Source organism: Mesoplodon mirus, assembly GCF_964341445.2.
Source record: "Mesoplodon mirus genome assembly, chromosome: 2".
Classification (NCBI taxonomy): domain Eukaryota; kingdom Metazoa; phylum Chordata; class Mammalia; order Artiodactyla; family Ziphiidae; genus Mesoplodon; species Mesoplodon mirus.
This window is the reverse complement of record NC_138977.1, coordinates 213,518,042-213,541,382: the sequence shown is the minus strand read 5'-3', so window position 1 is coordinate 213,541,382 and position 23,341 is coordinate 213,518,042. Positions and strand designations below refer to the sequence as shown.

At 45.8% G+C, this 23,341-nt stretch overlaps 1 protein-coding gene across 42 annotated transcripts in view; it reads right to left on the bottom strand.

Annotated features, from left to right (window-relative positions):
• Positions 1-23,341, bottom strand: part of TCF7L2 (transcription factor 7 like 2) — a 200,535-nt gene that overhangs the window by 117,559 nt on the left and 59,635 nt on the right. For all 42 annotated transcript variants that reach the window (XM_082611784.1, XM_082611821.1, XM_082611822.1 and 39 more), the window contains one exon: positions 4,611-4,712. In XM_082611784.1, the coding sequence (XP_082467910.1) occupies positions 4,611-4,712 (102 nt within the window). The remainder of the gene's footprint in view (positions 1-4,610; positions 4,713-23,341) is intronic.

Below are 23,341 nucleotides of genomic sequence, written 5' to 3'. Positions count from 1 at the left end.
TCATACACCCTCACGGGCCCAGTACCCCTCACGGCACCTGGCACGGAGAGAGCCTCCCACACAGGTAGGGGCTGCAATGGTTTTGCTGGACCTCAGCGTCTAGGACAGAGCCTCCTATCACATACTAACTGCCACCAAGCATCTGGCAGAACAGGACAGAATACAACCCAAGTCAATAACACCCCGAAACATCCGCTTGTACTTAATAACCAAGAGGATGCTCTCAAGGTAATTTTTTGTTATTCCCTGCAAGTCAGCTCCCCTGCACCCCGCCCCCAGAAACAACAGTGGAAGATCCAGCATGCCCTCTGAGCTTGAAAACGCTCCACTCAAACAGCAGACACCCTGTCTGCAGTCCTACCATCGTACATTTCGTAAGAGCTTTCCCGCTCTCTTTCAGCATTTAAGCAATAACAGCAACCAAAAAAGAGTTACACACTCCAGTCTGGCGGGCTTTGCTCCTCAGGATTCAGACAGCTTTCTCATCACACACCTGCATGCTCATTACACAACAAAACACACAAGACCCAAAGCCGCTAGAAATCCACCCCAAGGTAAAACTCCACACCAACTTCAAGAGGAAACCCCCAAGACACAATGGTAGGAACTTTTGAAGCCTTTTGCCATTTTATAAGATACATACTATACCAAAATACCGCCATTTTTGGTACAGAATCCTTTTTTGCTGGGTACAAAGGAAGTTAAATGAAAGTCTTTGCGTAGCAAAGACACCGGGGGTGGTGTCCGGGGAGGGGCTCCTCACAGGGGCCCTGGAGGTGGGTTAGCCAAGACTCAGACACCACCACGTAGCACAGCCCAGCTGCTTGGCACTCATTTTGGAAGAGGGAAAAAAAAGAGGCAAAGAATTTAAAATATAAATTTAAAAAACCAGAGAAAGAAACATGAGAGAGTTCTATGAATTAGAATACAGACTCGGGAGGTTGAAGAGAAGAGAGGATATTGGCACTTGTGACTTCAGAAAGTCCATGAATTTCTGGGGGAATCGGGGGGAAAGGGAAATCCAAGAAGAGAGAGAGAGAGACAAATCTGTGGTATAAACTCCTATTTTTTGGCTAGCCAAAACAAAAAAAGTTTTCAATCATCATCCTTGGGGAATAATTTCTACTCTCTTTTGAGCACAGATTAGGAACCACTGGATTATAATAAACAAGATGCTGTATCAGTTATGGGAACTAAACTTTGTGGGGCTTGCTTCTTAATATAAATATTATTTGATCGATTGAACTCCACTTGTTAAGAACATTTAATCTACACATTCATTTTTTTACAATGTGGTAACCCACATACCACATGAGAAAAAAAATCCAATCAGATTAAAATATGCCAACAAGATGCTTTAAATTTCCATCTGAAAATTCTACCCCCATGGGTACCAGGGAAAGTTATTTTCTTAGCAACCTGTGATAGCTATAGTCTCTATAATGGTTAGTAACAAACACTGGACACTTGTCTAGTTTCAAAATAAAACATTAGAAATAATTATGAAACAGGCTGGCCCAGAAATTACAATAAATCCAAATTTCGGAGAAACTAGGAAGCAATCCTCAGGCAATTATTTTGAAACAAGTCTGATGAAACACTGTGATGTGACAACATTTTATTCAAAAGAATAAAAAACAAAAAAGTGAGGAAGAGCCCAGTGTCTCGAGAAAAGTTAGCCATTCATCAGAGAATCTGAAGGAGAACCAGAGTCTTTTGGCCAATGTTGAGCTATACAGAGACCCGAATGGTACATCAGCCACAATCCAGAATGCCCCCCGTATAAATACAGATACACTGTACCTGCCAAGCTGGTCTGGGTCGACACATTGCCCTACGTCCAGTGAAAAGGTATCATAAATTTATACTACCAAGGTATACAACTCCTCAATCCCCCAAAACTATACGTGACCCCGAGGTCAGCAACCTCCAGACTTTCTTCCCCTGCTATGTTCCCATTCTCCCTCTTCCAACTCCCTTCCCACCTCCACACCCCCCTCCTCAGCCCTGGTGTCAGGTGAAGACTGCAGAAATGTACAATTACAGGGCTGACTCATATAACCAAAGACACCATTCAGTTGTCACAAGCATTAAATATTTCACGAATTCAGTTTCCTTTTTGTCCACGTTCGTGGCTTCCCTCTGCAGCTCCCAGAGTCCACCCTCCACCACCACCCCATAACCTCTGTGCAGTGCCACTCCCCAGGTCCCCAGGAGCAGAGAGATCGCACAGAAGATGGGATTACAGCTGCCCACTGTGGCTCCTTTGGACAAGGGTCTCCATCAGAACGTTGGTGTAGGCTCCACAGTGGTTGCTATGGTCAGCATGCCTCCCCATCAACAGCAGAGGAAAAGGGAACCCAAGTCCCTTCACTACGCCCCCTGCCAAAATCCACATCGGCTCTGGAAAAATGTTTCACCAACTCCCTGATCGGTAATTTATACACGAGAAAACAAAGTGCCTAAGGCCTAAGTTGCGGCAACTGCCCTTATGGGATCTGAAGGGCGGTGGGAGAGGGGGGGATGAGGGAGGGAGGGCAGCCATCTACCTCTCTCCAAATGGACAAACCCCATTCCTGAGGGGGGAGTGGGGGAGCGGTAACGCTTGCCAGCCTAGAGGTGGCTCACCTCCAGGCCACACCGAAGAGGGGCTGCGGCCCCTCGGAACCACTTCTAAGAATTGCATCTTCTCCTGAGACTCAAAAGAGAAAAAGCCTCCAAGAGATTTTAAAGATAGTGTCCCTTCCCTGTGCCTCCAAAAACAAGAAAAAGAAAAAGAAAAAGAAAAAGAAAAAAAAAAAAAAAACAACCCATGTGGGCGAGTCCTGCCCAGCATTTCCAAAAGCAGAAAAATAAATTTCAAACCTAGACCCCCATTGGGAAATTCAGGGAGGCAGGAAAAGTGACACAGACTGGCTTCCTTATTGTCCCCTCAAGGGCTTGTAAACCAATCTCTGTGTATTGTTAAAATATTTTTTTACATGGCATTCATTTTTCTGGGAGAAACCTGCATGAGAACCCCAAGTCAACAACTTCTTTATGCCTATGACACCGTCCCTAATAATGAGCCAATTTAGAGTAAGCAAAACAGAACCAGCCACGGAAAGTTACTTTCAACTCCCTGAGGAGGACACAGTAAAAGAGAGCAGAGAACTGGGCCCAGTTCCCGTTTTCTGGCCGCTAACTCAGCGTGTGACATTGGGCAATTCACTTAAGGCATCTCTGGACCCGTTTCCTTTTCTGAGAGCAGGTAGGGCCTAGCTGATCTAAGGTTACTTTCCAGCCCTGACATCTCAGCATTATAACAGCATGTGTAATTGTGAGCATCTGTTTCATTGTGGGGTTGAAGGAAGGAAGAAGCTTCCGGAAAATGTCAACCTTCTTTCTACGTGCCTCATTTATAATATAAGAATTCGTAAGACCTTTTCACAAATGATGACTCAAAAAAGTGGTTTTATGGAAATAAATTATTTTGTGATATATACACACACATACATATATATTTAATATTCATATAACAGAGGCAAAATTCATTAAATAATATATACTCAATTATAGCAAGCTACAAAATAAGGAGGCAGTTAGCCTGAAACTTGACACAATGTATCTTAAGATTTTTCTACTTAAGAAAATTATTTTGCCATTTTTAGAAATTAAAAGTAACATAGAGGCAAAATATATTGATGGATAACATTTTGTGATACTTAAATGAAAAACACATGAATTGTTTTGTGCTTTGCATAATTCTACCTGTCACGGATTCATTATAAAAATGTCTTCCATTAATTATTTCAAAAGTATGAAGTCCAACTCATGATATAAATATATAGAAGAGAATATTCTAATAAGGCTGAGCTATCTTCTCAAGAGGTTAATTTATAAATTCCACTTTCAGAGCCTACAGAATCCTAAGAAAGTGCATTAAAAATATATGTAGACACACACTTTATGTTGTTGTCTCTTAGTAGAACAAACAAATGTTTTCTGTATTAAACCCACACGCTTTCAAAGCCATGGATGTACAGACTAAATTTAACCCTTTCCAAGTTCATTTGTACTCTACGTTTACAATCAATCAGCCCAGATGAAAATTTTCTGATATCAGTCTAGATTGTTCCTTACCAATAATTAGGATAAATTGGTGAGTGTTTTGCTTGGGCCAGTGGGGGACGGTGCAGGGGGTAAGACTGGAAAGTCTCAAATCCAGGCTTTCCCTTTCGAGTTGCCTAATTCTCTGCTCTGCAACTCACCTCCCGTAAATGACTTTCTCAGGAAAGATTTGGGGTATTATATTTTTTTAAATTGCTTTAATACCATTTCCAGTCTTCCCCACACCATGGTGATTGTGCCCTATTAACTGGAATCCACAAAGCTAGATTCTAACCCAATACTAGGAGAAAAGGGTGGTGGGAACATTTCCAGGTAGATACCAATCATTAAGGTCCAATAGCAGAAAACAAGTACTTTCTAGATATAAACCATATCCAAAAATATGCCCCAAAAAACTATTTTTAAAGAAAGAAAAACTGATAAACAATGCCTGTTATCAACAAAAGAGCATTGTACCTCCCCACAATAAAGGAAGCAGATGCCTCTGTAAGGTCACTTACAACAATGTGTGCCGGCGACGGAGAACGGGCATCCTTGAGGGCTTGTCTGCTCTGGAGGGTCCCCGCCTGGACATCAAGCAGTGGCCATTTCATCTGAAGATACTGGAGGGAGCAAACAAAAAGAACATGGAAAATGAATTTAGAAAAGAAATGCAAAACAGCTACCATGACACATGGATCAGAAACTGCAAAACTTAGAAGCGTGCAGATAACAACACCAAAAAAACTTGAAAGCACGCAAATGACAGCAACATCAATGACAACAGAAAAATCATGCAACACCGACAGGTTCTTCCTCAGAGTTCCTGTTCAACAGGTACAAGCATAGAACAACAATATTATTAGCAATTAGTTTTGTCTTTACATTCAGACTACAGGGTGGCCTCAGATAAAATGATGCCGCTAATACTACCCATTTGGAGAAGAGCAGTGGGGAGGGAGGAGAGAGAAGAGACAGGACACATCTCTTCCGAAGGAAGAAAGCAAATGGAGCCACGAGCCAGAGGTGCCCTGGGAGACCAATTCCGAATCTGCTCTTTGAACAACCTTCATTTCTAAAAGGCCATCATCCTTCACTTTCAAGAAGGCTGAGTATACACGTGCAGCTGTCCTTTACTAGAAGCTACCTGAGTAAGGTGAGGATGGAATTCCTCATCCAACCCCAAAGCTTATAAAACGAAAATATTTCTTTGTTAAGAGATGCACAGACAGGGCACGATGCAATTTCTACAACTCATCTCAAAAGGCCAAAGAAATCCTTAACACACAGGTTTACCACAGAGAGAAAAATAAAGGTATATGCCAAATGGGTCCTTCTCTACCCTTCTCCGAGGTAGAAAATGAACACGTGGCACAAGAGCAAGAGAGCTACTTCTGTCCAAAGTGATACCTCAGCTTTCAGAGAACAATCAACTGATCCAGCTGCTCATCGTGCAGATCGGGGAAACTGAGGGAAGGCGGCCTGTCCGGTCACAGAGATATTTAGCACGTGTATAAGCAACTCCCAGATTTTGACTTTTGTTGGTGACGTTACACCAGTTTCATTTCACAACCAAACAAAACTTAGACATGATGCTAAGATTTTAACAAGGACATCAACACTAGCCTTTGTACCTCCAAAGGCCAATTGATGAAGGCACCATCTTGATCTTGCTAGCCGCTAGTTTTATTACTGATTCTACAGAAAACTTACTTGAGGAACATGGATTAAAGCTTGCCTCATGCACAGCCTTCTTGTGAAGCATCATGGAAAGACAAAGATGTGTTCCTTCAGAGAACCTAGGCACACGTGAGGGGGCCAATCCACCACCGGTAAGTCAAGACAGAATGTGGTGAAGCTCTGACAGAGACTCAGGGCACGTGCCCAGGGAAGGCCTGGAGAGAAGGTGGCATTTCTGAGAAAAGAGACTGAGGAAGGCTGTACAGAGTAGGTCTTGTCAAGTCAGAAGGATTCAGACAGAAAGAAAAAGGATGGCAAAGGGCAGTCCAGAAAGAAAGAAGGGTTTGCTCCACCCCCAAATGAAATGAAGAGCTAAAACCATCCACAAGCTTTTTTCCATGGGATCCTCCAAGACACGACTGTTCCGGCAAATTAAAACCAAACTCAGTGATACCTAAAGCTGGAAGACCTGACCCACGAGCTGCCTGCCAAACTGCACGGTTGTTTTCCCAACCTAGATCTAGACGGGGTTGGAGCAACTTCCGCCACTTCAGAACTTTTACCTAGAAGCCTCCTGTGGGGAAGAAACCTGGTACGAGTTCTGGTAACTCACCACAAGACCTTCCAATTTTTCATCTCTAAACTGAAGGAGTTGACCTAGCTGTGAAGGGGATGGGTGAGGGGCACCAAGGGACTTGTAGGATTCTGGAACCCCAGACAGGAAATGTCAGCAGGCAACCCCCAGTGATCCTTTTAATCAAACCATTTCCAAATATTTGTCCGGAAGCAACATGATCCCAAATTAAGAGACACTGAAGTAAATGTTTCCATGGTCTCCCTCAGCCCTATAACCCGAGCCAGCGGGCTATGGGGGTCTAGTCTACCCTGCCTCGCCCTTACTTCTTCCCGTTCTCACTCGCAACGTAAATACATGGGCCTCACTGGTCAAAACCACTCAAGAGGGTCATTTCCTTGAGGCCAACCAAAAGGGACACCCGCCAACACTCACCTCTTCATCCCATGAAAACCTGTGAAGAAACATGCCAAGCTGAGTCGCCACACACCTACGCCTCCCTCTGCCCTCAGTGGTGAGGGTTAGATGCATGGACAAGTTTTTGTCTTTGGCCATCTACAAAACTGATTTGATCGTCTCCAAATCTCCCCAGAATGAGGAGATTCAGGCTTTGTTGAAGGTGACAGGCCTGCCCTGAGGACCCCCACCCAAAAATGATCATACCCATAATGCAATATTAATGCGGAGACTTACGATTCTTACTTTACATAAAAGCTTCATTGTGTGCCATAGCCCATCTCCGCAGGCTACCTGCACCACATATTTTTATGAGCCTACATTTCAGCACTCCAAGCCTACAATACACATAATTTTCAATTATGTTAGGGCAGCCCAGGATCACTGCCTATATAACATTACTGGTTGGAGGAAATGAGACTCGGCCCTGCTGCCCAGAGAGAGCTAACCAAATCCAGATGGCGGGGAAGACGGCCCCCGCCCGGCCGACTCGCAGCGACCCCGCAGTGACAGCCTCAACCTCTCTGTCCCACTGCAACTCGATCCCACAGAACCGCTGGGTCCCCGCAAATCTGTGCCCGTCCCTTGGGCCTTGACTGGCACTCAAGCTGATGAGGTTCCTTTTGGGGAAAGAAGTATTAGGCCAGGATTTTTTAAAGGAAGTTATTAACCTCCTGCAAAAGTGATGGGTTTCCCAGGTTCCTTCATCTTCTACAATTGGTCCTTATTAATAGGGAAAATAAATAAATAAAGGGAAGAAAAAGGAAATTAGGTACTATTATAGCCCAGAGGAAAATCTTTTCCTTCCTGGAGACATTTAGCAGCAGGAAATTCTCTTCTGTTGGGTCCTAAAGGAAGACCTGAAGGAGGGGGCATCTCGGATTTATGAAAGGGCTGGATCGCCACGCCACATTTTCCCAACAGTTCAACTTCAGTTTTATATCCTTTTGGGGAAGGGAAAAAAAAAAGTTCCCACCATCCCACTATAAAAGCAACACTGGGCTCCAGGCTCCCTTCCTTTTAGGCTGCTCAACGTGGAAATTATGAATTGCCTACAAAAACATTAAACTTTTCAACAAACTACAATCAAATGGGGCTGTGGGAATTCCTGCATTGAAAACTGTTGAAATGGAGTCTACTCAACTTTCATTTGTAAAAATAAATAAATAAGTAAATAGGGTCATCTTGGCTTAAGCATTTCATCCTTTGTTTCATAATAATGTTCTGCTCAAGGACCACTAGGGTTCCCCCCGCCCCAGTCATATTTTATGACATATCTCAGGAAGCTTAAGTTAAGCTTTGGACCTGTGGGCAAAGTCTTCAATATACACACCACCAATGGCCTGAAATGAATTGAGGTGGTTTAAAGGCCTGTTGAATTGTCAGCAAAAAAGAAAAAGGTATGTAGCTCTAATTTCTCCTATTCCACCTTCCCCAATAAAAAAGGAAAAGGAAAGGCAAATAGGGAGGATCTTCCAAGTGAGAAGCCCCCTCCAAGATCTATGTTCCTGGTGACCAGTAGGTACTCAAGTGGGCCTGACAGGACCTGCTCCCCCAAAGGCATCCCCATCTCCATGAGTCCCATTTCCGTGACAAGGATGGCGAGGAGGGGCTGCTGGGAGGTCTTTGTACAAATGTATTATCTAAACACACAGGACAACTCAAAGAACAACAACGATGATGGTAATGAAGTTGCTGGGAAACCCCACATCCTTGATACAACACCAAGGCAGCTTCCCGGTACCTGCTTTCATTCACTCCCTTCCGTAGATGGACGGGCACATGGAGACCACCCCCTTATTTGTTCAGAGCAGGCTTGGCAAACTTTTTCTGTAAAGAGCCTGATAGTAAATAATCTTAAGCTTTGTAGCCCACGCCATCTCTCTCCCAACTATTCAACTCTGCTGTCCTAACACAAAAGCCACCACAGGTAATACACATATGCATTGTGTCACGGCTGTGTTCCAAAAACTTTATTTACAGACGCTGAGATGTGAACGGCCTATGATTTGCCTGGGTCAGGAAATATGTATTCCCCTCTTTTTTTTTTTTTTTTTTTATAGTGTTTATTTTTACTTGTTGACAGTTTGCTTTATTTTTTTTTTTTTTTTTTTGGCTGTGTTGGGTCTTCGTTTCTGTGCGAGGGCTTTCTCTAGCTGTGGAGAGCGGGGGCCACTCTTCATCGCGGTGCGCGGGCCTCTCACCATCGCGGCCTCTCTTGTTGTGGAGCACAGGCTACAGACGCGCAGGCTCAGTAATTTTGGCTCACGGGCCCAGTTGCTCCGCGGCATGTGGGATCCTCCCAGACCGGGGCACGAACCCGTGTCCCCTGCATCGGCAGGCAGACTCTCAACCACTGCGCCACCAGGGAAGCCCCTGTATTCCCCTCTTGATTTTTTTAACCATTTAAAAATAATGAAGGGGCTTCCCTGGTGGCGCAGTGGTTGGGAGTCCGCCTGCCAATGCGGGGTACGTGGGTTCGAGCCCTGGTCCGGGAAGATCCCACATGCCGCGGAGCAACTAAGCCCATGCGCCACAACTACTGAGCCTGCGCTCTAGAGCCCGCGAGCCACAACTACTGAGCTGCGTGCCACAACTACTGAAGCCCGTGTGCCTAGAGCCTGTGCTCTGCAACGAGAAGCCACCGCAGTGAGAAGCCCTCACACTGCCATGAAGAGTAGCCCCTGCTCACCACGGCTGGAAGGGGCCCATGCGCAGTGGTGAAGACCCAGTGCAGCCACAAATAAATAAATAAATTTATTTTAAAATAATAATAATAATGAAAACTGTTCTCAGCTCACAGGCTGTACAAAAACTGGTGGCAGGCGGGACAGCTTTGACCCGTGGGCCACAATTTGCCATCCCTGGCTTAGGGACTGAATGTGTACATACCTGAATCATGTCAGACAGAACCCATTCCTTCACTGGGTCTTAAATCCAGACAGCCACACACCATCACATAGAAGAGCATGTTCACCGGCCCAAAAGCAACCTTTTGGATGGAACTGTCATTGGCAGACTCAAGTTTGAGGGCAAAAGCTTGGAAAAGAATCTGAGCTCTCTGGCCGTGACTCCCAGTCACAAGGTCTAAACACTAGACCACAATCTCAACGGAAATAACCATCCCTTCTTCCAAAATGGAAGTTTGAAAATCCCTGAGCAGTTCTGACTGGAAAAGGTTCGCATGTCCAAAAGTTCTCATCCACTTCCCAGGAGACGCTAGCAACGCATCCCATGTCAGGGAGTCACCACAGAAGAGCATCAGGTGGGGGGCTTCCCTGGTGGCGCGATGGTTAAAAATGCACCTGCCAATGTGGGGGACACGGGTTCGAGCCCTGGCCCAGGAAGATCCCACATGCCGCGGAGCAACTAAGCCCGTGCGCCACAACTACTGAGCCTGCGTGCCACAACTACTGAAGTCCGCGTGCCTAGAGCCCATGCTCCGCAACAAGAGAAGCCACCGCAATGAGAAGCCCATGCATTGCAACAAAGAGTAGCCCCCGCTCGCCGCAACTAGAGAAAGCCCGCACACAGCAGTGAAGACCCAACGCACCCAAAAATAAAAATAAATAAAATAAATAAATTTATTTTAAAAAAAGAAGAGCATGAGGCAGAAATTCCGCAGATCAGGGGTGACGTGCCCCGGATGCTTTGGGATCAACTTTCCAGGTTCAGAAGCTCCTCTCTTGCAGAACTCCTTCACACATCACATCGCTGGAATTAAGCCCACACTGTGCCAACCCTGTTTGCCACCAACAGATGGCATTAGCCCCCGGCTTGGGCAAAATGCAGGGTTCAGGGTGGGAAAAGGGGCACCGTGGGGCCTGAACAGACTGTTCAATGGAGATGAAACCAGTCTCTTCTGGAAAACAGCCCCGTAGAAAGCCTACCACCCAGAAAAGGGCTGATTTTTAAACTTTGAAGGCCTTGCTCCCCCCTTCCCAGCCTGATATGCATTCTTTACCTAAATACAAAAATGCCTACAACAAAACATCCTCTTCAATCCAAGCTATTTCTCAGTAGGGGTGCTTTTTCCTAGGAAAATCCATTTTACAAGAATTCAAATTAATTGGAAACTATCCTCATGGTAGATTTGGACCACAATGGCTTCCTAACTCACTAGTGCCAGAAAGCTGTACAAGTTGTGTTTCTTATAAAATGGAAAGTAAATACTCTGCCTAAACACCCCACACTGAGAGTACTGCCAGCCACGGCCTACCACGTCCAAATTCATTCATCCTTCCTCCCTTGCAATGTAACTTGCTCCCACCTTCCCCCCGGCAGGTTCATCACGGACCAGGCCAATTCTACTACAAAACTTTGCTCTGGAAGGGGTAAAACCATGCTTAAGTTCACATCACTGAACCTGACAAAAGAAAAGGCTACCAGAAGCCCCTCATCCTAAGAGGAAAATAGGAAAACTTAGTAAGTGACACAACAGGAAGCCAAATAATAACACTGACGGCACATACACGCTTCTTCAGGAGCTCATATTATGAGGCTCACCCCTAATACACAGCTACACACTTAGGTCTGTTAAAGAACAGGCTTGCTGTCACTTTCTAAACCTTTTTCATTTCTCAGAACTCGAAGATGGAAAATCCAGCCCATCTTCTATCAATAAATAATTTGCCCTGGAGATCAGGGACCCCCAATTTACCCAGCATGGTTGAAATATAAGAAGCTGTGATTAATTTAATACATACAGGGACCAACAGGTTTCCAAAAGTTAGCAGTGATCACATATACCAAATAGCAGAAACTCCGTGAAACCATTTCAGAAGGCTCCAGAATCCTGCAGGATCATCAGGGGCCACAATTATAAAACTCGTTTGATCAATTTTCCTACAGATGCACAGGGTACAGGAGATTAGGCTGCTTTGTCCTAGGTTAAAACATAGTCCAGTAATTTCTTCTTTTGAAAATCCACTGAGAACCTAAGACAGAGGTTCTGTTTAAAGAGGCATTATTTGCCTATGAAGCATGACTGCACAGAAGAAGAAAATTCAGGAACATGTGGTTTCAGGAACATGTGGTTTCTGCTGCTTGGGATTTAGCATAAGTGAGTATATACTCTAGTTACCTAGGAAAAGAAAACCAAAGACCTCAGAAGGCTGAACTTGGAGAAGGAAAAAGCTACAGAAAAAGTTCAGTAAGATGTTAAGATTGATTCTCTCTCACTCTCACTCTCACTCACTCTCTCTCTCTCTCCCTCCCTCCCTCCCTCCCTCCCTCAATGAAACCAACATAAAAGGAACTTTGAAACGTTCCCCTTAAAGTCACTACCCCGTTTCTCAACATAAAAAGAATATGGGGAAAAGGGCAAGGGGGCGGGGAGGGGGGAGGGAAGGGGCAATCAAGGCATCTGTGCAAAACAACAATTTAATAGCTTTTTTATCCTCTATCTCTATGGGTTGGTTGTTATAAGATTTTTTTTAATTGAAGTATAGTTGATTTACAATGTTGTGTTAGTTTCTGGTGTATAGCAAAGTGATTCTGTTATATGTGTGTGTGTATATATATATATATATATATATTCTTTTTCAGATTATTTTCCATTATAGGTCATTACAAGATATTGAGTATAGTTTTCCCTGTGCCATACAGTAGGTCCTTGTTGTTTATTTGTTTTGTACATAGTAATGCATATGTTAACCCCAAACTCCTAATTTATCCCTCGCCCTCCTTTCCCCTTTGATAACCATAAGTTTGTTTTCTCTGTCTGTGAGTCTATTTCTGTTTGGTAAATAAGTTCATTTGTATCATTTTTTTAGATTCCACATGTAAGTGATGTCATGCGCCATGTGTCTTTCTCTGTCTGACTCACTTCACTCACTGCGATCATCTCTAGGTTTGTAAGATTTTTAAATGAAACCCTTACAGTTAACCTTTTTGCTCTTCATCATAACAACTAAAGGGTCCTAATAGTATCACTTCACATTCAGAGAGTATTTACAGTTCATAACCACTTCCACAACAAGCCTACGAAGTAAACAGTCAGGCAGGTACAACCAACATTTGACAAGGAGGGCACTAGGGCCAGCTCGGCAGCCCCAGCCTGCCTGAGGTCCCGCGGTGCACAGGGCTCCAGGTCACCAGCATGTTTCGACTTCATCCTGACGTAATTTACAACTCCCCTCCACCTTCCTTGGGTTTCTTATCAACTAACTGTGAGGCATCCTCACCTGAACTCTAACCAGGGATCAGTGTCTCAAAGGGCACGGCTAAGGGAACGCCTCACAGTGTCCCCAAAGGGATCCTTTTCCAGCATCTACCATCTCTCTTCTCCCCCCACAGGTCACTGGGCAAACATTCAACTATTTTCCTCCAAGGCCACCAGAAAATTATTTCTACCAGAGCTCCCGAAGACAGTAAGGTAGTAAGGGAGAAACAAAGCAACACAAGCAAATAACAAACAAAGAAACGAACAAAATCCAACAACCAAAACTTGGGACTCACTGTTTTCTTTACCTCGCCAACTATTCAACACCCAGGTCCCTGAGATACTTTTGCATTCGCCAGGTCAGTGGTTTTGCAGGAAGGTTATGGGATAGCAGCTCATGGAAGCACAAGCTGTAAAGTTTGTCACTTGGCCCTTCCTCTCAAACCCGGATGGGGCCCCTTAGACTGGGGCAAGGCCTTCCTTCCACTCTCCAGACAAAGTCAATCTGAAAATTATGACTGACTGTGTGCTCCTGGGAGTAGCACATTGGGAGAAAGAGCCTGGAAACCATCTTTCCAGGCCCAGCTCTGCTGCTAGCTGGGTAATCACTTCGATTTCATTTCTTCACAGGGCAACCTCTTCCCCCACTCTGGGCCTAAGTCTATAGTAGGAAATTGGGAACATGACCTCAAAAACCCCCTCTGCTCTAACACATGAATTCCTGCAGCATTTACAAAGCATACGCTCAGTGTCCAGTGTGGACTACATATTCTTAGGCCTAGAAAAGTCATCTAAGACCCAGCCAATAAGACAGCAAGCTAATGAGTGGTACAAGGACTAACACAAGAAAGATAAGAGAAACATCATGAAAAAAGATTTAGTTCCTGACCGTGACATGGTCCCAGGCTCCCAAACCACACTGGTTTGTTTAGAGAGAGACTTTTCGCCTGACCCACTGCACACCTGCTTAATCAAACTATCTGGGACGGGGCCCAGGGGTCTGTATTGTCTTTTTCCCAACTTGCCAGGTGACTCTGATGATCAGTCATTAGCATAAATGATCAGTGCTGGAGCAGCATCAATAAAGAGTCCCTTGAGTATATATGCAGATTCCACCTTCCTTTCTCAAAGGCTCTTTCAAACCTCTAAATTGATTGTCACATCCTTTTTTAAGTGGTCAATGCAGATAATCTCCAAACCCATTTTAAAAGAGGAGAAAGTGAGGCAGATAGAAATTAAGTGACTTAGCAGTTACTAGGGATTCTGAACCAGAATGTAGAGTTTTGGTATTTTCAGGCCAGAATTGAGTGGAATGGGCAATGGGTGTCCCCCAGAAGAGGGCAGAGAAGATGCACAGGAGGGGAAAGTGTGCAGCCACCACCCCTACACAGAGAGCTAGCAGGAAACCAGTAGAGACAGGGTGTCCCCCTGTCGTGACCAAAAGCACCCCCCACTCGCCATCTCACACTCTTCAGCCAGCTTCAAGATTGAGTTCCCCACAGAAAGGCTGTGGATTCCAAGAAATGTCAGCCCTGCTGTAAGCACCCAAGTCTCTGAGCCATGTCTAGTGGACATGAAGCCACTAGAAGAAAGGAGAGGAGAAGCCCTGGTCCCCCCGTCTTGCTCAAGCAGGTCGCCTGGTCCCCAGCCTCCACGCAGGGCAGCCCCAGCTCGTTCCCCACGGCCCTCCAGACGGTGGCTGACAAACAATGAAGGCTCACATGCCAATGTAGGGACTTCACATTAAGAGACAAACCAGAGACAACCCAACTTTAGGCAGAGAAACATTTACAGTCTTCTCATTTTCAAGTCAAGCTTGCGGTCACCACATTTTTTCTTACTGCTTCTTATAAAAAGGCCCAGTACAGTCCAGTTAACTGGAATGTTTTGGTTACCACCTGCTCCCCTACAAGCATGCTGAGGTGGATGCACGCACCTCAAGACCAGGAGAAGAAGTTGGAATCCGTGGAGCGGCTCAGGGTCCAAGTGTGGGCATCAAGGGAGCTCAGAATACAGAGCACATTGAGATAAGGGCACACCAAGTCTCAGATGATGGATGGATAAACAAAATGTGGTGTAGCCATGCAACGGAATACTTACTACCTGGCAATAAAAACGAATGAATACTGCAACGTGGCTGACCCTTGAAAATACGCTAACTTAAAGAAGGCAGACAAAAAAGGTCACATATGGTATGATTCCTTCTATATGAAATATCCAGAGTAGGCAAACCCATAGGGACAGAGAGTAAATTAGTGATTGGCGGGCAGTAGAGGGATGGAGGATTAGGGGTGACCACTAGTGGGTACAGAGTTTCTTTTTGGGGTGATAAGAATGTCCTGGAAATAGTGATGATGTGTGCACAGCCTTATGAATATACTAAAAACCCACTGAATTGTATACTTTAAATGAGTAGGTTTTACGGTATGTGAATTAGATCTGTTTTTTAAATGAATTACAAAAAAAAAGTCACTTGATGGTTTTCACACTCATTTCAGAGACAAGTGGGGTAGGAGAGAACAGACACGTATACACAGACCCCACCCATAATGCCTAAGGAGGAAGCAAAAAACAGGTGAACCTCTTCTTTTTCTAAAAAAAGCAAACCCTCCAAAGTTTCTTGGGAAACAATTTCCAAATGTGATTTTGGCTGGTGTTGGATCTTGGGGAAGGAATGTTACCATGGCAGGTGAACAAGACTTCGTGAGAAACGTAAAGAGCATGGGATACCCTGGATTAGAAGTGCCGGTGAAGAGCATGGGACTGAGGAAGAGAAGTGTGTGCTAACTGTTTCAAGGCCTGTGGCTAAAAACAAATACAGCAGAGCAGGTGAGTCAACAGAACCACAGGGAGTTCAGAGACCTGAATGCTACAGTCCGTCCTCCACTGTCCTGGGACCTCGGGCAGGTCAGGGTGGCTCTGCACCTCAGTTTCTCCATCCAAGAAATGGGCATGGAATTGCTTGTCTAAAATCTCCTGACCGACCTCTCCACCATCCTTCCGAACTCAAAGGATAAATGGTATAAATGAAGTAAGGGAAAAGAATTACATAAGATTCAAGAGACTTAAGATTTGCTATTTTTTCCTCCAACTGCACCGAGGATTTCAAAGCCAGAAGAGTTACAGGTCTACCGGGTAAACTGTTAGAGACGTAGCCAATCAGATGACCTTTGAGAGGTACGAAGCCAGAGGGTAACAGGGTCCTGACGACCCGGAAGGGTTATTTTAAATGCATGCATGATCCGATCTCAGCAGGTATTAAAATCAAGAACGCTAAAAAATTCCTTCCTTTCTCCACGGCTGGCAGCTCTCGAGACTTGGATTTTTCTGATATGGGGCCTCCTCCCTATTCTGTATTTCTTCCCCCCATTCCATGACAACGAGAGACAGCGGCAGTCTTGGCAACCAACAAGCAACCAATGAACGTGCTTTAGTCAAGTTCACGTAGGAAGCAAATGCAAGACAGACCTCAGCTCCGGTCCTCAAACTCCAACTGAAACCGTGAAGCAGGCTGCGTTTCTTTTTTATTTTTTTTCCCCCTCCTGTCACATCTGAAAGAGGTCAGGGGCTCCAGCAAGGTCTCCCTGTCCGAATTTTTATTGTCCGATTCTAGCTGTGACAAGCATGTGGAGACGCTTCGTAACGTGACACCCAGGAAGCCGAAAGGTCAAGCAGCGGTGCTGGTTCATTTTGCTTGGGGAGGAACAAACCCCCGAGCCAGGGGGAAGATTTAGTGAGGCTGACCTTCTGGAGGCCCCCCGACCCCCCTGCACACAAGTCTTGCTGCTTCAGCCAGAAGCGGCCTGCCACTCAAGTATCATCTTGCTGTAACAAATTACTCCTAACCCAGGATTATGGCTCTTTCCAAATCCCTCCTAGAGAGCAAGGAAATAAACATTCTCTCCCAGGACTCAGCCCCAGTTGTTTCTCCTGTTGGTAATCCTCGTCTCTATTTGCTGCTCCTACAAGCCCTCGTCTGGGAGGTCTTCGAGACCATTCCGGCCCACTCTCCTTTCAGACATGGGCTGAATGTCTCAATTGTCCATTAAGCACAGTAAAAGATGAAGGCAGGCTTTCTGTCCGGAGGAGCCTCACACAATAGTTCCCTTTGCCCACACACTTCTCGTCCGCCAGCGGACTCCACTGGCCTAATCCCAGTCACTCAAGGAAGTCCACACCCCACATTCCTTCCTCACGTTCCAGAGGGACGAGTGAGGGAGGACAGGTCGCCATCAAGCCGCTGTGCTCCAACTCCACAGCACTGCCCCCATGGGAGAAAATACCACTGGGGGGTAGGATCAATTGGGGGCGGGGGGGAGAAAGATCTAGAAAGAAGAGGCAAGACAGCAGGCTGCAGGCAGGAGGAACTGCCTCTGACCCCAGCCTGTGGTTTCCTCTAATAAACTACCAGGAGATATTTCGAGCACAATCACCTCGTTTGGGGAAGGAAATACAGTTCTGTCCCCTTCCAAAGACTCCTGTGAGATACTGGGATACTCTGGGCACTTGAGACAGAGAGGGCTCTTTTGTGTTTTTAATTGTACACAGCGAGAGACCAGAATATGCCAGGAAGCAAAGGGCAGAGCAATGGATGTTACAATCAAAGTGGGTGATTTGAAGAGATAGGGATCTCGGGGTTATTTTACAGAGACTTTCTCCCTGGAGAGAGAGATCGGTTGACAGCGTACTCTCTGACACACTACGGGCTGGGAGAGAAACTTTCCAAAATAACCCAAAGGCACTGAAGAGACAGAAATACTCCCATCAAAAATCCAGACAACAGAGAAAGACAAATAAAATATCGTATCACTTCTATGTGGAATCTTAAAAAAAGGATACAGATGAACTTATTTACAAAACAGAAACAGCCCCACAGACTTGAAAACAAACTTAGGGTTACCAGAGGGGAAAGGGGGAGGGAGGGATAAATTAGGAGTCTGGGATTAACATATACATACTACTATATATAAAATAGATCATCAACAAGGACCTACTGTACAGCACACGGAACTCTACTCAATAATCTGTAATAGCCTATTTGGGAAAAGAATCTGAAAAAGAATGGATGTACGTATATGCATAACTGAATCACTTTGCTGTACACCTGAAACTAACACAACATTGTAAATCAACTATACTCTAGTATAAAATAAAAATTAAATTTAAAAATATCCAGACAAGTCAAATTCCTGTTTCAAAAAAAAAAAAAAAAAAAAAAGGAATGCCAGGTAAAGAAACGGAGTTAGGTAACACAACTCATTCTGAATTGAGCGCCACATTCACCCTCCCATGTGTAAGCCCAAGCTGACCACCTCCCCTTGCTCAACAGGGCCACTGTGCCTCTCTAAACCAACTTGTTCTCTGCTTTTGTGGTTTTAGGCTTTAAAAGAACTTGGCTGGGGAAGGAGCAGTAACGATCTAAGCTACCACTTAGCTCATTAGTATGTCATCTGGACAGGCAAAATCAATTCCAACAGCATCAACTTTGGTTATTCCCTCCCCCAAAGGTCTGCACTATTAATAGCAAGAAAGTTTCCCAGGCTTCAGTTTATTTGCAATCCCAACCAGCCCTGACCACGGAATCTGGCCATCTCCACTTCGAGAGCTCCCAGAAATCTGAGAGAAGGAACTTCAGGTCTCAGTCTTTTGACAGCAGCAAAGACGCAGGAGGCAGGCTGAACTTAAAGATTTCAGGTCAAAGAGGGCTTGATCCCCAGAAGGGGCTGGCTACCTCTACCCATCTAACCAGCTCCTGTGCTCGCTCTTCCAGCCTGAGCTAACCCTGAGAACAGAGGTCACCACCTTATCTCCCCACTGTGGAGTCAGCTGACAGAAGCTTCTAGAAGAAGCAGCTTGGTTCAAAATAAACCTAAGGGCTTCCCTGGTGGCACAGTGGTTAAGAATCCGCCTGCTAATGCAGGGGACACGGGTTCGAGCCCTGGTCCGGGAAGATCCCACATGCCGCGGAGCAACTAAGCCCCGTGCGCCACAACTACTGAGCCTGCGCTCTAGAGCGCGCAAGCCACAACTACTAAGCCCGCGTGCTACAACTACTGAAGCCCGTGCGCCTAGAGCCCGTGCTCCGCAACAAAGAGTAGCCCCTGCTCCCGGCAACTAGAGAGAGCCCATGTGCAGCAACGAAGACCCAACGCAGCCAAAAATATTAATTAATTAATTAATTAATTAATTAATTAAAAATAAATGAATAAATTTAAAACCTCACTAATTCAGACCAGCAGAATGTTAAGAGCACAGGCCCAGGAGCTGGAATGCCTGGGTTCGAATCCAGGATCTGCGGCTTAGTACTTCTAGGGCCTTGGACAAATGGCTTCTTCACCTCTCTATGCCTCCTGACCCTTGCCTGCAAAGTGAAGATACTAACAGTACCTCCCTCTTAGGACGGGTACGAGCGATTGGTCGTGCACCACTACAGCTACACCCATTTGATGTACGAGATAGAAGGCCAATGGGGTTCATGCCCATGAAGCACGCAATCTCACTGCAGGGAGTAAAGGAGGAGGAAAGAGAAGCGTGCGCTTCGTGTAATAAATGCAGGAAGTCAGCAGACAGAGAGGCTGGTCGAGTTGGGTGCCTGACGAACAGACCGGCTGATAATGGCACGCCATTACGTCCACACGCAAAAGGGAAAGTGAGAAATGGTTCACGCGAAGTATTTAAAACACATCCCTCTTCCTGTCTTTACGTACCCTGGCGAAGGGCTTTGCCTTGAGCGTTCAACCCCAGCTGTCTAAATTTCCCCATGCCCCAAGGAGGGCAAGCCAAGTTCATGAGGTCCCGCTCAGTCTCTGTTCAAGTACAGGTGACTAACCAGTCGTTCCATCTGAAAGGCCTTTCTGGAGTCCGCCCAACTCGCTCTGCAGGCACGGGGCGGGGGAGGAGGGCACACAGCGAATCACACGCTGCCACAAGTGGAGAGGAAAACACTAATCCAGCAAACTCTCTTGAATGACAGTTCACTCTACGCCTTGAATGCCCAAGTGCCCCGGAGCCTTGTTCTTGCTTCCCCGAAGTCCCCTTGCTCCCTTTCCTTTGGACCACTGAGCTCCCACTGGGTTAATCAAATCTACTACTATGAGGACCTAAAGCAGCAAAACAGGGGTCATGGGGCCTGCATGCGCTCAGACCAAGTTCCCAGATCACATGCAGAGGCAGCTCAGACCAGGGTTCAAACCCCAGCTCCGTAACTCTGACCACTCACCAAAGTATGTATTGAGTGCCTAATACGTGCCAAGTGTTGACACTCAAAGAAATCGAGTTCTTTAAGAGAAGATACCAAAGCAAACCATCTAAAAGTAGGGGGAGCTTGGGCAAATGATTTCACTTCTCTGAGCGTTCGTTTTCTCATCTGTAAAATGGGAATATACACAAAAGCCATCTCAGAGTTCTCGTAAGGATCAAATGCTTGCCACGGTGCCTGGCATATGGTGCCTGCTTAGTAAATGCTATTATGTTATTAGCTAGCTATGATATTGTTATTAACATAATCAGTATCAGCGGAATAAAACGCCTGGAGCTATTGCACAATTCTAAACCATCCAAAAAAGTTAATCCCCAGGTATCATCTCATGCTTAAAGGGAAAGGAACACTTTAGCCTGAAGTAAAGCAAAGTGACCAAAAACATCCCTAGTGAACCAGCCTCGCCTCTCCAGATTACTCCCGCCCCATGCACCAGTACATTCATTCCCAGCCTTCTGGTCAAGTGGAATTTTCCTCTGTTACTGTGTCTGGTCTCCTTCACGTCTGGTCTCCAACTAGGTACATCAAAGCTCAGCTGCAGGCCTCGTGTTCTAAGCCACTGCATCTCTTCCCTCCAACTGGCCCTCAAACTTAAAGAGATTTCCTAAATGTCTGCAACCCTAACAGAATTCTGATTCTTCCCTTTCACGCTCTGCAAACAGCAGACACACAAGGCACAAGTTGGCCCACAGAACAGGGGGTTGCAATGCACTAGGTCAGACTCAGCAGCAGCTGCTCCAGGGCTACCAAGAAACCACACGAACTCATCATCCAAGAGGTTTTATAATGTGCATACAAAAGAAAAATGGCAAAGAAAAAAAAAATCTCAAAAAAAAAAAAAAAAAAAACCTACAGCTTTTCTCCCTGGCCATGTCTTGAGGTTTTTTTCTCCTCTTTCTTCAGAGATGTCAATAAGATTTAAAGCCTCACCTGTTAAAAACATTGCCTAAAAGGGGGCAGACAGTGGGGAAAGGGAAATTCGAAGACCTCCCTGGTGCCCCTGGCTCGCCACCGTCAGGCAGAAAAACAAGAATCAGCCATTGGCACCCTGGTTCAGTCCAAAGACCAGTGTGGGTTTCCTCCTGCACTGACCATGTACTCCGAGAATGGGCGGAGCAAACGTCCAGGCTGTAAACAAGCCAAGTGAGATATGAAAATGCCCAGAACAAACACAGGTGGGTTGTCAAGTTTTAGGTGCAGTTTATAAACAGTGGGAAGTCGGACCAATTCTAGTGCTGGAATCCGAGACCACCACCCAGTTCCTTAGAGACTTCAGGCAGGGCACCTCAGTTTCTTTGTCTATATAATGGGAGCTACAACAGCTCTTTCAAATCAGAGATGCTGCCAAATCAAGACTCCAGGTAGTGGAACCCAGCACATGGTAAGTGCTCAAGAAATAAATGCCAGCTCCATGACCACAGTTATTGTTATTAAGTTGACATTTGTCACATTTGGGGATTTTGGCAATCACGTCAGGAATGCTTTCTTCGTTGTTATTATCCAACACTACAGTTTGTCATCAGAAATTTATTTTCTAGGAGGTAGAAATAAAAAGGGAAGCTGTGTGGTTGGAAAAACGAAAAGACAACAATAAGCAGTAGAAGTCCTCTAATATTTGCGTTCTTCCTACAGGAAATGCCCTCTGCTAAATCCTTTACCCATTTTTCAGATAAGTTTTCAGGAAACCGAGCTGGGAGAGCATAGGCAACCAGCCCAAGGTCACAGGATTTGGAAGTGAGGGTTATGAGGGCAGAAAACATGTGTGTCTCTCTGTGCCCCTGTGTCAAGTGTGAACGGTCTCTTTAAGCCTCATTTAACATTCGACAAATACTTATTGATGCAGGAGCCGGGCATTATACTGGGTGCTAGAGACAGAAGAGAAAGATCTGCAGGGCCTAAGAGTCAGGTGACGTGGGTGTCAAGTCCCAGTTCTCACCCAACTTGCCATGTGACAGCGAGCAGAGATTTCAGCTCCCCCGACCCCCAGTTACTGTAAAATAATTTCCCCTCATCCACCTCCCTCACAGGGTGGATGCAAAGATTCCCCTAAACCGTGATGGAGCTGCTTGGCAGCTTCTAGCAGAGCTTCAGGATTCAATCAGGATTGGTTCCCTTCCTTCTATCCCCACAACCCTGCCCGTCTCCCCAAACAAGCCCTGGTTAGTGTATCTATAAACTAAAGATAATAGTAAGGTATCTGAAAAGCACTTAGACTGTAAGATAGAATATCAGATATTATAAACACACAAGTTATTATTATTAGAGGAATGCACCAGCCTCTGCATCCAGTTGCCTCACTGCCACCGGGAACTTGCTACCGGTACAGTCTCAGCAAAGCACCCTCCTATCAGGTAAAGCCAACGCAGTATCCGGCCCTGGAGGGGAAAGGGGGAGGGGAGAGGGAGGGGAGAGGGCAAGAGGGAGCTGAGCTGTACAGGATGCTTGTACTTCCAGGCAGGAAAGAGGAGCGCAAAGCACGAGTACCAGACTGGATCCACACGCAGCGAGGGGGTAAAGGTAGGGGGCGGCAGTTCTGCCGGCTTCCATGAGGACACCCGCTACCTTCTTTTCAGCTGATCCCCCATCAGCATGGCAGCCACTACATCTCTCTCTCAAGGCCTGTATCAATCAAAACAGCATGCCAGGCCCCTACAGTATAGGCCAGGCACGTTCTGGGTGACTGGGACCCTCAGGTGAGAGTTAAGGTGGCATCGCTGCCCCCCAACCTCATTATCTTCAGGGCCAGAAGATTCATTTGTTAAACGAACACAATACACATAATTAACTTCTATAAAACTCACCTAGGGCCACAGCACTTCCCAATATTTTAAGAGGCATCCATCCACTCACCACCTATTACTCCTGCTCTTAAAGAAGGGCAAAGGTGACGTTTCAGCCTGTCGCTAGCTAGCTCGAAGGTTACAACAAAGAAACCAACAGAGCGCTTCTGGGTTGTCAAGTCTTTAACATAACGTCAACCTGCCTCCCCCCGACGCTGTCCACGGTGATCCACAGGGAAACTGGCATACAAATAAGGCAGGGGTTTACTTTTCGTTAAGGGGCAGGTGTCAAGCCTGGCTGAAACCCACATGAAAAAACGCTGGCTGTCCGTGTGACCACG